A 13,329-nucleotide genomic window follows, 5' to 3' on the forward strand; every position below is an offset into this window, starting at 1 on the left:
CTGCTCCACCGGTCCGAGATGTTCCTCTAACCTGCTCCACCATGTTCCTCTAACCTGCTCCACCATGTTCCTCTAACCTGCTCCACCATGTTCCTCTAACCTGCATTTCCTCCTCAGTTTCGCAGCGTCTGGTGACAGAGGCGCCATGCAGCGACGCCACAGCAGCAACACGGAGGGCATCCCGCCGGAAAGGTCAGCTCACTACTGACTCATTCATCCAGCTCACTACTGACTCACTCATCCAGCTCACTACTGACTCACTCATCCAGCTCACTATTGACTCACTCATCCAGCTCACTACTGACTCACTCATCCAGCTCACTACTGACTCCCTCATCCAGCTCACTACTGACTCCCTCATCCAGCTCACTACTGACTCCCTCATCCAGCTCACTACTGACTCCCTCATCCAGCTCACTACTGACTCACTCATCCAGCTCACTACTGACTCACTCATCCAGCTCACTACTGACTCACTCATCCAGCTCACTACTGACTCACTCATCCAGCTCACTATTGACTCACTCATCCAGCTCACTACTGACTCACTCATCCAGCTCACTACTGACTCACTCATCCAGCTCACTACTGACTCCCTCATCCAGCTCACTACTGACTCCCTCATCCAGCTCACTACTGACTCCCTCATCCAGCTCACTACTGACTCCCTCATCCAGCTCACTACTGACTCACTCATCCAGCTCACTACTGACTCACACACGGACACAGCAGCACCACCACCACCCTGTGGGTTACATTACACAATATTGTCATAATGGTGCGATTATGAAGCCTAAACAACCAGAGGGCCTCACTGTGTCCTAAATACACCGATCCATGAACCTGTAGGAAACGTTGGCAGAAGCAGAGAGAACACACAAACACACCCCTACCTGCTGTAATGAACGTGTTTATATCATAGTGTGATATATGATGACTACGTAGTGCTGTAGTGGCACGGTGGCTGTTTTTGGCCTCTTGGACGATGTCTGTCCTGCTCATTTATGAATAAACAGGAACAGGAGCCAGACACTTGGATCGGAGGGCAGCTTGGACGAAGGAGGCGTGTTTGACTGTCTGAAGCCCGAGTCCCCCGCCTCCCCCCAGCAGCTCTTCTCCGGGCTGGTGGGTGTGTCTTCAGGCTCCGCCCCCTCCGCCTCCTTCCAGGCTGCAGGCCTCGTCCTCGTCTCTCCTCCGGAGGTCTTCATCCAGATGACGTCCTCGTCCCGGGACGACGGCTCTCACCGGGCCGACAGTCCACCCTACCTTCCCAGACCCCCGCAGCTCAATCACCACCACCATCATCATCATCATCATTTCCACCAGTCGGGGCAACATCGCTCCTCCCTGCTCCATTCTGCCTCCACGGCTGAGAGACGTGGCAGCCGAGACGATGGTGAGATCTGCTCCACTGTTTGTTACTCGTTTTATCCATAACTACGTGCATGAAAATGAAGGGTTTAGGGTTGGGATGGATGGATGAATTGATTGATGGATGGATGAATGAATGGATGGATGGATAGAACAGACTTGATGCCAAAGCAAATTGCTGCGTTACAGTGGCAGGACATCTGAGTGTACATAGACTTGCATATGTACTCAAGCCAGAACAAAAATCAGCATAAATAAAGCAGGAGGAAAAAAACACAACTAATAGACTTTGGAATAAAATTAGCACAGAGTAAGTGAGTAGAATACAGGTGTATCTTTATAAACATGTTTTACATATTTACATACGGCAGTGTTGCATGTACATGAGAGGAGATATTGCAGTGAGTGATATGAGGTGGTTTGAGTATTCTAACCCTGATTCTAGCAGCGTCCTCCTGTCCTCTGTGCTCTCCTCCTCCTCCCAGGTGATGAAGCTTCGGCACCAGCTCCTGCCGTCACGGAGCTGAAAGCTGTGGTTACCTGGCTGCAGAGGGGCTTCCCCTTCCTCCTCATCCTCCTCGCTAAAGTCTGCTTCCAGCACAAGCTGGGTGAGCATCCATTTATACACATTTATACACGTGTGATGAACAGACACCCCTGTCTCTTACACATTATACACGTGTGATGAACAGACACCCCTGTCTCTTACACATTATACACGTGTGATGAACAGACACCCCTGTCTCTTACACATTTATACACGTGTGATGAACAGACACCCCTGTCTCTTACACATTTATACACGTGTGATGAACAGACACCCCTGTCTCTTACACATTTATACACGTGTGATGAACACCCCTGTCTCTTACACATTTATACACGTGTGATGAACAGACACCCCTGTCTCTTACACATTTATACACGTGTGATGAACACCCCTGTCTCTTACACATTTATACACGTGTGATGAACAGACACCCCTGTCTCTTACACATTTATACACGTGTGATGAACACCCCTGTCTCTTACACATTTATACACGTGTGATGAACACCCCTGTCTCTTACACATTTATACACGTGTGATGAACAGACACCCCTGTCTCTTACACATTTATACACGTGTGATGAACACCCCTGACTCTTACACATTTATACACGTGTGATGAACACCCCGTCTCTTACACATTTATACACGTGTGATGAACAGACACCCCTGTCTCTTACACATTTATACACGTGTGATGAACAGACACCCCTGTCTCTTACACATTATACACGTGTGATGAACAGACACCCCTGTCTCTTACACATTTATACACGTGTGATGAACAGACACCCCTGTCTCTTACACATTTATACACGTGTGATGAACAGACACCCCTGTCTCTTACACATTTATACACGTGTAATGAACAGACACCCCTGTCTCTTACACATTTATACACGTGTGATGAACAGACACCCCTGTCTCTTACACATTTATACACGTGTGATGAACAGACACCCCTGTCTCTTACACATTTATACACGTGTGATGAACAGACACCCCTGTCTCTTACACATTTATACACGTGTGATGAACAGACACCCCTGTCTCTTACACATTATACACGTGTGATGAACAGACACCCCTGTCTCTTACACATTATACACGTGTGATGAACAGACACCCCTGTCTCTTACACATTATACACGTGTGATGAACAGACACCCCTGTCTCTTACACATTATACACGTGTGATGAACAGACACCCCTGTCTCTTACACATTTATACACGTGTGATGAACAGACACCCCTGTCTCTTACACATTTATACACGTGTGATGCACAGACACCCCTGTCTCTTACACATTTATACACGTGTGATGAACAGACACCCCTGTCTCTTACACATTTATACACGTGTGATGAACAGACACCCCTGTCTCTTACACATTTATACACGTGTGATGAACAGACACCCCTGTCTCTTACACATTTATACACGTGTGGTGAACAGACACCCCTGTCTCTTACACATTTATACACGTGTGGTGAACAGACACCCCTGTCTCTTACACATTTATACACGTGTGGTGAACAGACACCCCTGTCTCTTACACATTTATACACGTGTGGTGAACAGACACCCCTGTCTCTTACACATTTATACACGTGTGATGAACAGACACCCCTGTCTCTTACACATTTATACACGTGTGATGCACAGACACCCCTGTCTCTTACACATTTATACACGTGTGATGCACAGACACCCCTGTCTCTTACACATTTATACACGTGTGATGAACAGACACCCCTGCCTCTTACACATTTATACACGTGTGATGAACAGACACCCCTGCCTCTTACACATTTATACATGTGTGATGCGCAGACACCCCTGTCTCTTACAAATTTATAAACGTGTGATGCGCAGCAGAATCCAAACGATTTTGCTTCTATCAGTGTGATGATATTAGTTAGCAGCACTGTAATATTGATTCAGGTCATAGGTCAAAGGTGTATAGCATGTGTATTGATTGTTAGGGTTGCCACAACACTGCCAGGACTGACTAGGTGACCCCTGTGGTTTGTGTAACAGGTATTGCTGTGTGCATTGGCATGGCCAGCACGTTTGCATTTGCTAATTCGACTGTAAAGCGCCAGGTGTCTCTGCGGGTAAGTCCACGGTCTCGAGGGCTCACTCATATCTTCTTAGGGTTAACCTTAAAGTATTTTTACATCTTCTTTATCATGCAAAGGAGATATCTGCACAATTCATCAAGCCCCCATGTCATCTGAAGTTCTTTATTAATGACATAATTTCTCTGCACTTGATAAATGATCAGTCATGTCCTGCGATGCTGACATGTGAGTTTACTCCTTTTTCAGGAGGACAGGTCTGTGTTCGTTACTCTGTGGATTCTGGCCTTTCTTGCGGGAAACATCGCCTACGTCTACTACACGTTTAGTGCACAAGAACTGCACAACAGGTTTGTGTGAACAGACGCGGTGAGGTTCAGCAACACCAACTTACTGTTGGGAATATGGGCAAGAATAAGTGAAGTCTAGGCCACCGGTGATGCTAGGCAACATTGCTAGGCAACATTGCTAGGCAACATTGCTAGGCAACATTGGTGGTCTTTTCTGTTACAGTCACTGATGTGTTTCCATTTTGTGTTGTATTTTCATCATTTATGTTCTACTTGCGTTCTTTCTGTAGGGGTTTGTTCTGTATGTCTACACATCATGTGAGTATTTATGTTCCCATCATTTGTGTTGTTTTCCCCTCATTAATCAGATTTTCACTTATTTCTCAGCCATATATGCTGTAGGTGCAGAGTGTTCATGGTTAGACATGGTCATGGTAGCATGGCCACTTCGCTTTAACTGGAACTGGCCCGTAGTTGAAGTGTCCATCTGTATTTCATGGAATAAGCTTACTAACCTAATTTTAGACCTTATTATCCACTAGAGTTGTTGCTGCACGTGTCCTGTGTCCTGTGTCTCAGTGTCTGGGGACTCTCCCCCACAGAGTCCACAGGCGGCGGGTACACGGTGTGGCTTTGGCTCTCGTGTGGCTGCCCCCGTGTGGACCTGCTGGTCCAGAGTGTGATGGTGCTGGTCCAGAGTGTGATGGTGCTGGTCCAGAGTGTGATGTTGTGTGTGGACCTGCTGGTCCAGTGTGTGATGGTGCTGGTCCAGTGTGTGATGGTGCGTGTGGACCTGCTGGTCCAGTGTGTGATGGTGCTGGTCCAGAGTGTGATGGTGTGTCTCTGCTTGCGTGGTTCTCCTCCACAGCCTCGTGTTTGCCAAGCCGAACATCAACAGCTACGATTTCTTTGATCTGATCTGGGTGGTTGGAATCACTGACTTTGTCCTGAAGTTCTTCACCATTTCTGTCAAGTGCTTGGTGCTCTTCATACCCCAGATCCTCCTGGCCTTCAAATCCAGGGTAAGAAACCTACCCCAGATCCTCCTGACGTTCAAATCCAGGGTAAGAAACCTAGAGCTCCTTCCTTTGGACTATAATGCATTTCATGCTTCATGCTACTACTGTTTGTATTCAGTGTGTGTGTGTGTGTGTGTGTGTGTGTGTGTGTGTGTGTGTGTGTGTGTGTGAGTAGAACCACTCCAGTTCTCACCCTCTTGATTGACACTCTCTGATGTGTTTTTAAAGCTTCAGTAAGACTGGATATTGTAAGGTCATTGAATGTGCTAGCTCCGATAAACAAGCCAATCAGTGCTGGCTGCCTCTGTGCCTGCATGGCTGGCTTCCTGGCAGGCACTTTCTGAGCTCATGGTCCCTGGAGAGCAGGAGTGAGGTCACCTCTCCCTGGAGTGTGTGTGCGCACACACATTCTGGTGTTCACTTATCAATGCTGCGTTTGCCGGCTGCAGTGTAGCGTGAGATGGGTCTCCTTGTTACCGCTGCCAAGTTCAGTCTCGCGCAGACACGTCTGTATGGACTCACGGGCGTTCACGTCATACTCTTGGCTCTCACGTGAGCACACGTGCTCTCACTTTCCACCTCCCGCATCGTGTCCTGGTGGCCTGCAGGACAGGTGATGAAGTCATAGACACACAGCCTCATGACTGACCCACGCTGAGCAGGACTGCTCTAAACACACGCGCCCACACCCACGCGCCCACACACACACGCCCACACACACACACACGCCCACACACACACACACGCCCAAACACACACACGCCCAAACACACACACTCCCAAACACACACACGCCCACATGCCCAAACACACACATGCCCACATGCCCAAACACACACGCCCAAACACACACGCCCAAACACACGCGCCCACACACACACGCGCCCACACACACACACACGCCCACACACACACGCCCACACACACACACACACGCCCAAACACACACACACGCCCACACACACACACGCCCACACACACACACGCCCACACACACACACGCCCACACACACACGCCCACGCGCCTCTGCGAGCTCCTGCATATCAGGGCTGGGTGTTTGACACAAGAGAGAGCTGGGGACACACACACACACACACAGACACACACACTACTAATCAGTGTATTAATGAAACACTACCCCACCTGCAGTAAGATTAATGGGGCTCATGCCTTCCTAACCCAGGGGACATCGCCACGTCTCCCAATCCTGCCTTCTCTTAAAAAGGCTTCTTTTGTTGTTGTATACAAAAGTGTGCAGCCATTAGCTTTGAAACAGTAAGAACAGAAACGGCTCCATCAGCCCCCCCTCACCCCCCCACGCGGCTGGCTTGGCCTGTCTGTGTTTGGCTCCCTCCTTCAGGCCCGACTAATCAGAGGACTAGCGAAGAAACAGTTTGGTGGAAATCGTGGCAAAGATGAATTGCCGGTGCGTGTGGGTCGCGGGCCCCCGACAGGCGTCGAGCAGGCGTCCAAACAGGGTGATTAATCGCTGTCAGAGAATCTCCAAGCAGTCATTATGCATACGGAGCCGTTCTATCAGCGATGGACCGTTGTGTGTCTCGGTTTGGGGGGGGGGGGGGGGGGTGTGATGGGAAGCACGTGTCGATGTTTGAACACCGTCCGTGTCCCGGCAGAGTGCTTATGAAGTAGAAGGCAAAACCTCGCGACACGCTGTGGGACGGACTTTTAACTTCTTCCAAAATTCTTCCTATGGCCTCTTCATGTGTTCGGTTAAGCCCAGAGACTGGTAGCAGGTACAGTTAATTATGGTGATGTTTCATCACAGAGGCTCCGCCCAACCCCATTTCCCCTCTTACGGTTGGTCAGGTTGGGCTCTGGCTAGGATGGGCTCCCCCTGGATTGGGCTACGGGTGTGGGAGATGTTGGGGAGTTCTCCGAAGGCTTGACCACTGCCCTCGGCGTGAGCGGGTAGCAGGTGTGCCACGTTTCTGCCAGCTTTCTTTTGCAGTGTGGTGAAAAGTGCGTGCTGTGCCAAGAGACACGGCAGTGCTGGGCTGCTGGCACAGAGAGATGCCCCCCCCCCCCCCCCCCTTTGAACACACATGGGAGAGAGATGGCTACAGAAAAATGACCCCCCCCCCCCCCCCCCCCAGGCCTCTTGGACAGGCCAGCTCGTTGTCTGATGGCTTGGCGTGGAGCTGCCCTCTCCTCCTCTCTTTAAGTGCTGCCACCTCAGACTTCCCAGCGTCCTCCTGGTACTGTGTGGAGGGACCAGGTGCTTCTACTCACCTGTGTGTGATGATGATTACAGGAGGGACGTTGGCTGTGGCGGCTAAAGTACCATGATTGCTTCCCCACGTGGAGCGACTGGAACATGTGTGTGTGTGTGTGTGTGTATGTTCTGGAGGTGTGTGTGTGTATGTGTGTGTGTGTGTATGTTCTGGAGGTGTGTGTGTGTGTGTGTGTGTGTGTGTGTGTGTGTGTGTGTGTGTGTGTGTGTGTGTGTGTGTGTGTGTGTGTGTGTGTGTGTTCTGGAGGTGTGTGTATGTTCTGGAGGTGTGTGTGTGTATGTTCTGGAGGTGTGTGTGTGTGTGTGTGTGTGTGTGTGTGGGTGTGTGTGTATGTTCTGGGGCTGTGTGTGTGTTCTGGAGGTGTGTGTGTGTGTATGTTCTGGGGGTGTGTGTGTATGTTCTGGAGGTGTGTGTGTATGTTCTGGAGGTGTGTGTGTGTTCTGGAGGTGTGTGTGTGTGTTCTGGAGGTGTGTGTGTGTGTGTGTATGTTCTGGAGGTGTGTGTGTATGTTCTAGAGGTGTGTGTGTGTGTGTGTGTGTGTGTGTGTGTGTGTGTGTTCTGGAGGTGTGTGTGTGTATGTTCTAGAGGTGTGTGTGTGTATGTTCTGGAGGTGTGCGTGTATGTTCTAGAGGTGTGCGTGTATGTTCTAGAGGTGTGTGTGTATGTGTGTATGTTCTGGAGGTGTGTGTGTATGTTCTGGAGGTGTGTGTATGTTCTGGGGGTGTGTGTGTGTGTTCTGGAGGTGTGTGTGTGTGTGTATGTTCTGGAGGTGTTGTCCAAACCAAGCCGTGCATCTCTTTGTCTCTAGTGAAGAGCATTTCTATTCTGTTGCTATGTAAACAAGCTTTAAACATTCAGGTTTAATTATTTCTTTGCTACAAACAGTCTTTCACTGTACAGCCGCTCGTGCCAGCCAGGGACGCTATTGACCATGAAAGTGGAGTTGGACGCACGCCATTTAAGTCTCTTTTCTGATTTTTGGATGTCTTTAGAATCGTGCATCACTTTCTCTCTGCACTGAGCTCTTGTTTCTGAGCCATGAGAAGGCATCTGCTCGTACTGTAGCTCATGCTGGTCCTAGATCAGTCCCCCACGCTGGTCTTCACTGTGGCCTTGAGGTAATCTGACCCTGGAACAGGTCGTTTTTCTGTGGGAGTCTGTGAGCATCAGGTTTCGTGACCTGTATCAGTGCATAAAGGACATGAGCTTGTATTGTATATTGATGCTGTTAAGTAAGTAAGAGATGTGTGTGTGTGTGTGTGTGTGTGTGTGTGTGTGTGGGTGTTCCTGCTGTGTTCTAACAGGGGAAGATGTATCTGCTGATTGAGGAGCTGAGCCAGCTGTTCCGAGCACTGGTTCCAGTCCAGATGTGGTACAAGTACATCATGGGGGAGGATCCTTCATCCAGCTCCTTCCTGGGTGCCACACTGATCATTATCTACAGCCTGTGTAAGGTAAAGCACTGTAGGCCTCTATTGATGTGGGGGTGTACAAGGGAGTGATACAGGGGTGATCCCAAAGGCAGTGATACAGGGGTGATCTCAAAGGGAGTGACACAGGGGTGCTCCCGAAGGGAAACTGCCAGTGACAGATTTAATCTAGAAGTTTCATGAGCCGCTGTCACAGTCCAGCACTTGAAAATGAGATTTTCCATGGTGGACCGCGAAGCTTTATCTAGAGACAGAAGCTCATTACACGAACCAGCCAAGCAGCTCCGGCAGACACTGCGATAATCTCGTTGACCTCCAACACTGTCTCCTCTCTCCTGTGTCCTCTCTCCTGTGTCCTCTCTCCTGTGTCCTCTCTCCTGTGTCCTGTCTCCTCTCTCCTGTGTCCTGTCTCCTCTCCTGTCTCCTGTGTCCTCTCTCCTGTGTCCTGTCTCCTCTCCTGTCTCCTGTGTCCTCTCTCCTGTGTCCTGTCTCCTCTGTCCTGTGTCCTGTCTCCTCTCTCCCCTCTCCTGTGTCCTCTCTCCTGTGTCCTGTCTCCTCTCTCCTGTGTCCTGTCTCCTCTCTCCTGTGTCCTGTCTCCTGTGTCCTCTCTCCTGTGTCCTGTGTCCTCTCTCCTCTCTCCCCTCTCCTGTGTCCTGTCTCCTCTCCTGTGTCCTGTGTCCTCTCTCCTCTCTCCCCTCTCCTGTGTCCTGTCTCCTCTCCTGTGTCCTGTGTCCTCTCTCCTCTCTCCCCTCTCCTGTGTCCTGTCTCCTCTCCTCTCTCCTGTGTCCTCTCTCCTCTCTCCCCTCTCCTGTGTCCTGTCTCCTCTCCTCTCTCCTGTGTCCTGTCTCCTCTCCTGTGTCCTGTGTCCTCTCTCCTCTCTCCCCTCTCCTGTGTCCTGTCTCCTCTCCTCTCTCCTGTGTCCTGTGTCTCGTCTCCTGTGTCCTGTGTCCTTCTTCCTGCAGTCCTTTGATCTGTGTGGACGAGTCTCTGGTGTCCGAAAAGCGTTTGCGGTGCTGTGCAGCTCTCAGGTGGGTCCTTCCTGCCCGTAAGTAAAACCTCCCCAGTGTTTGTCCTGTTGTGATGGATCGGGTGTTTACAGCCCGGTGTGTGCTGGGTGGGAAGTTCTTGAACCCCGACCCGCTTCCACTCAAACGGCGGGTGGTGTTTGTATTTCTGACGAGTGTGCACTAGGCTGCCTAAGTGATCAAACATTCCTGCATAGACATGCCTGCTTTTACAGAGACATGTGTTCAGTATGTCACCTATAAAGTGTGTGTGTGTGTGTGTGTGTGTGTGTGTGTGTGTGTGTGTGTGTGTGTGTGTGTGTGTGTGTGTGTGTGTTTGTGTGTGTGTGTGTGTGTGTGTGTGTGTGTGTGTGTGTGTGTGTGTGTGTGTGTGTGTGTCAGGGTTACGGTATGAGAGCCAGCACTCAACAGTGCGCTGAGGCGGGGGATGTGTGTGCGATCTGCCAGGCTGATTTCAGAGAGCCTGTCGCTCTGCTCTGTCAGGTAAGAGAGCTGCAAAGCATGCTGGGAGAAATATGCCAGGGGCCGTTCTACTAGCGCAGTGATTGGTTTAGATGTAGACTGCATTTGATGTAAGGTGTTAACACAATACCTTTTGAAGTTGAGGTGTTTTCATCTAGGATTTAGCAAAACGGTATACAAATTTTGATATTTAAATATGGCAAATATAAGCATCTAGTGTGTGGACGTATTCAGGTCCGTGACGTGATTTAAATGTAAATGTCTTGTGGTCTGGACGGTTCTGTTCCTGCAGCACGTGTTCTGTGAGGACTGTCTGTGTCTGTGGTTTGACCGGGAGCGAACGTGTCCGCTGTGTCGGGCGCTCGTCATGGAAACGCCCCGCAGCTGGAAGGACGGAACCACCTCGGCCCACTTTCAGATCTACTGAGCAGAGCCACTCCCTTGCTGCGTGGGCGGGGCTCCGGCTCTGGGGCCCACTGCTCCAGTGCTGGCAGCAACACCCTCCGCCCTTTGCCCTCCGCCCTTTGCCCTCTGCCCTTTGCCCTCGTCTGTGCTGACTCTGAGGCAGAGTGACTGCACATGGGTGACGTAACTTTCCAAGTTTCATGGTTTGCCATTATTATTTAGTCTAAGTCGTGGTGGAGGTGTGGTAGTTTGGAACGCTGGGCTTCCTCCAGACTCCTGGGCCACACCCGCGTGTGCAGATAAGGTGGTGTAGTCATGGTGCCAGTGTGTAAGTGTGTAAGGCTCCGTGTCTTCAGTGAGACACTGTTGTTCAGCGAGGCTCTCCTGTTGTTGCCCCCTGATGATCTGCACCACTGCGAGATCCTTCAGGTCAACATGAGTTCAGTGTTGATGTAATCTGAGTAGAGCATGATGTATTGTACTTTCACTTGTGCTGTTAATTAAAACAAAAACTACATAATGTCAGAAAATGGCTCACTTGATAAATTTATCCTTTTATTTTCATAAATGACAAATCACAATATCAAAATATCGGAGGTAAAACACATTATTTAATAAAAACATTTATGCTAGCCATGTTCATAATTCAATATATATAAAAGATTGTAGTTTATGTAAACATCAGTAGCATGCCCTTAGTTTCACATTATGCATGAAGTTTCATACAGAAGGTTTCTACATTAACACTGCAACCACCAATCAAGTCAAAGCCCTTTATAAAAAGCTCTAGAAAAGATTTGTCTTGATTTGTAAACACCTACTGTAGGTTAAAATACAAACAGTTCTACCATACAAATATGCTTCATAATAAATAATGTCACAGAATGATCAGAAGTCAATAAATAAAAGATCATATAAATAAAAACAAGAAAAGAGAAACCATACAGTTCAAACTTGGTCATTTATAATAGATTATTACAAAAAGTTGCAGTGCAATACGCCGAGGAGAAGATTTTGGTAGCAGTGTCTGAGGCAGTTCTCCTCCTCCGAAGTCTTTAAATGTTAGGATGATGTACAATTTAGACAATTTAGATTGTTTTCGTGCTTTTGCATAACCTTTAGTAATAAATAGAAATCAGTTCTAAGGTTGTGGAGATTGAGCCAAGACTCCTATTGCAGTAATGCTAACATTTTCCCCTCCAACGCCAGGAGACCGTGACATCAGTGGAGTGTTATTAGTGTCCCCAGTGAGAGACTGGTGGTTTAGACTACATTTGACCTTAACATATCTCACCAATACAAACACGTACCAAATGACATCAAGTCACAGCTGGTGCAACTGACCTCCAGTAATCGAGTTATAAGATGAAGTAGTGTTCACCAAAGATGACGAGGAGTGACAACGATACAACAGTGTGTTTGGTATTTCCATTGAAACTCTGTACCAAATGCTATGAAGTACACACAGAGATCAGGAGAATATTGAGCAACTACGTCCGTGGCGAGCTTGTGTCTGCAGAACACTTGCACCGTGTCTCCCACCAGCTCCCGACAGGTCTCCTCACTCCCGGTTCTGACTCCCATCTGCTGTGGACACACGGGTAAAAACACAGCGGGAAGTGTGTGAGACGGCGGCCTGTCCAGGATCGTGTAGTGTACCGCTCACACACACCTGCCACGCCGACACACACACACTCACCTGACTCACCTGTTGCAGCCTTCGGCGTCTCGCGCGCCTACAGGTGTCGCTTCCCCACAAACAGTATCAGAACCGTCACCTGTATGGCCGTGCACACCATGTGGATCCCTTTGACGGACGTGTTGCTGCTTTTCGCGGCGTTACCGACGCACACGTTGTTGGTAGCCCGTGATTTCTCCAGCTGGTCCCCGACCCACCGCAGGCGCAGCGCGAGCGACTGTGGCGAACATCGCGCGCACAGAGAGTCGCGAGGCGCCTGCAGGTTCTGATCCACCGGCAGACAACACATCGTCCCGGTATTAACGGAGATAGTGTCCCCACTACCGTCCCTTTAACGGAGAAATACACACCAGCGTCCCCACTACCGTCTAACGGAGATACACACTCGTGTCCTCCTGGTCCTGATGCAGGGATGATGATGGTGGTGGTGGTGATGCTCCGTCTGCGTGTTTGCGACGAAGCGGCGTGTTTGTTTCTGTGTGCTGTATTATTTATTGCAGTGTCACATGGTTTAGGGTTTACATCATCTCCTCCCAGAAGACAGAGGTAATGGTTAACTCTTCATGTCCCCCCCAACACGCCTTTTGTCCCACCGCGGCGGGGACGCGCCGCTCACCACATCATGCCCACCGTTAAAGGCACGAATAAAGCACATATAAAGAAGATTATTGTAATTACATTATAATGGTGTACATGCATAAGGAGACCAGAAGTGTGACTAGAAGACAAAAGAGTTTCCCACAG

The 13,329-nt window shown here is 49.4% G+C and overlaps 1 protein-coding gene and 1 long non-coding RNA gene across 5 annotated transcripts in view; one reads left to right on the forward strand and one right to left on the reverse strand.

Moving 5' to 3' along the window:
• Window positions 1–11,427, forward strand: part of rnft2 (ring finger protein, transmembrane 2) — a 12,662-nt gene extending 1,235 nt beyond the window's left edge. For 3 of the 4 annotated variants that reach the window (XM_076989964.1, XM_076989962.1, XM_076989963.1), the window contains exons 2-11: window positions 118–192; window positions 1,017–1,396; window positions 1,857–1,979; window positions 3,962–4,038; window positions 4,252–4,352; window positions 5,161–5,314; window positions 8,869–9,018; window positions 9,957–10,022; window positions 10,401–10,502; window positions 10,774–11,427. In XM_076989964.1, coding sequence (XP_076846079.1) covers window positions 118–192; window positions 1,017–1,396; window positions 1,857–1,979; window positions 3,962–4,038; window positions 4,252–4,352; window positions 5,161–5,314; window positions 8,869–9,018; window positions 9,957–10,022; window positions 10,401–10,502; window positions 10,774–10,908 — 1,363 coding nt within the window. In that variant the 3' untranslated portion in view covers window positions 10,909–11,427. The remainder of the gene's footprint in view (window positions 1–117; window positions 193–1,016; window positions 1,397–1,856; window positions 1,980–3,961; window positions 4,039–4,251; window positions 4,353–5,160; window positions 5,315–8,868; window positions 9,019–9,956; window positions 10,023–10,400; window positions 10,503–10,773) is intronic. The other variant, XM_076989961.1, reaches the window with a different exon arrangement.
• Window positions 11,421–13,240, reverse strand: LOC143491172 (uncharacterized). The gene is made up of 2 exons (XR_013125109.1): window positions 12,595–13,240; window positions 11,421–12,473 (listed from the first exon to the last, which is right to left on the reverse strand). It is a non-coding gene; the product is annotated as an uncharacterized LOC143491172 (long non-coding RNA).
• Between the last annotated feature and the right edge of the window lie 89 nt (window positions 13,241–13,329).

The sequence above is a fragment of the Brachyhypopomus gauderio genome, unplaced genomic scaffold, assembly GCF_052324685.1.
Source record: "Brachyhypopomus gauderio isolate BG-103 unplaced genomic scaffold, BGAUD_0.2 sc71, whole genome shotgun sequence".
Taxonomy (NCBI): domain Eukaryota; kingdom Metazoa; phylum Chordata; class Actinopteri; order Gymnotiformes; family Hypopomidae; genus Brachyhypopomus; species Brachyhypopomus gauderio.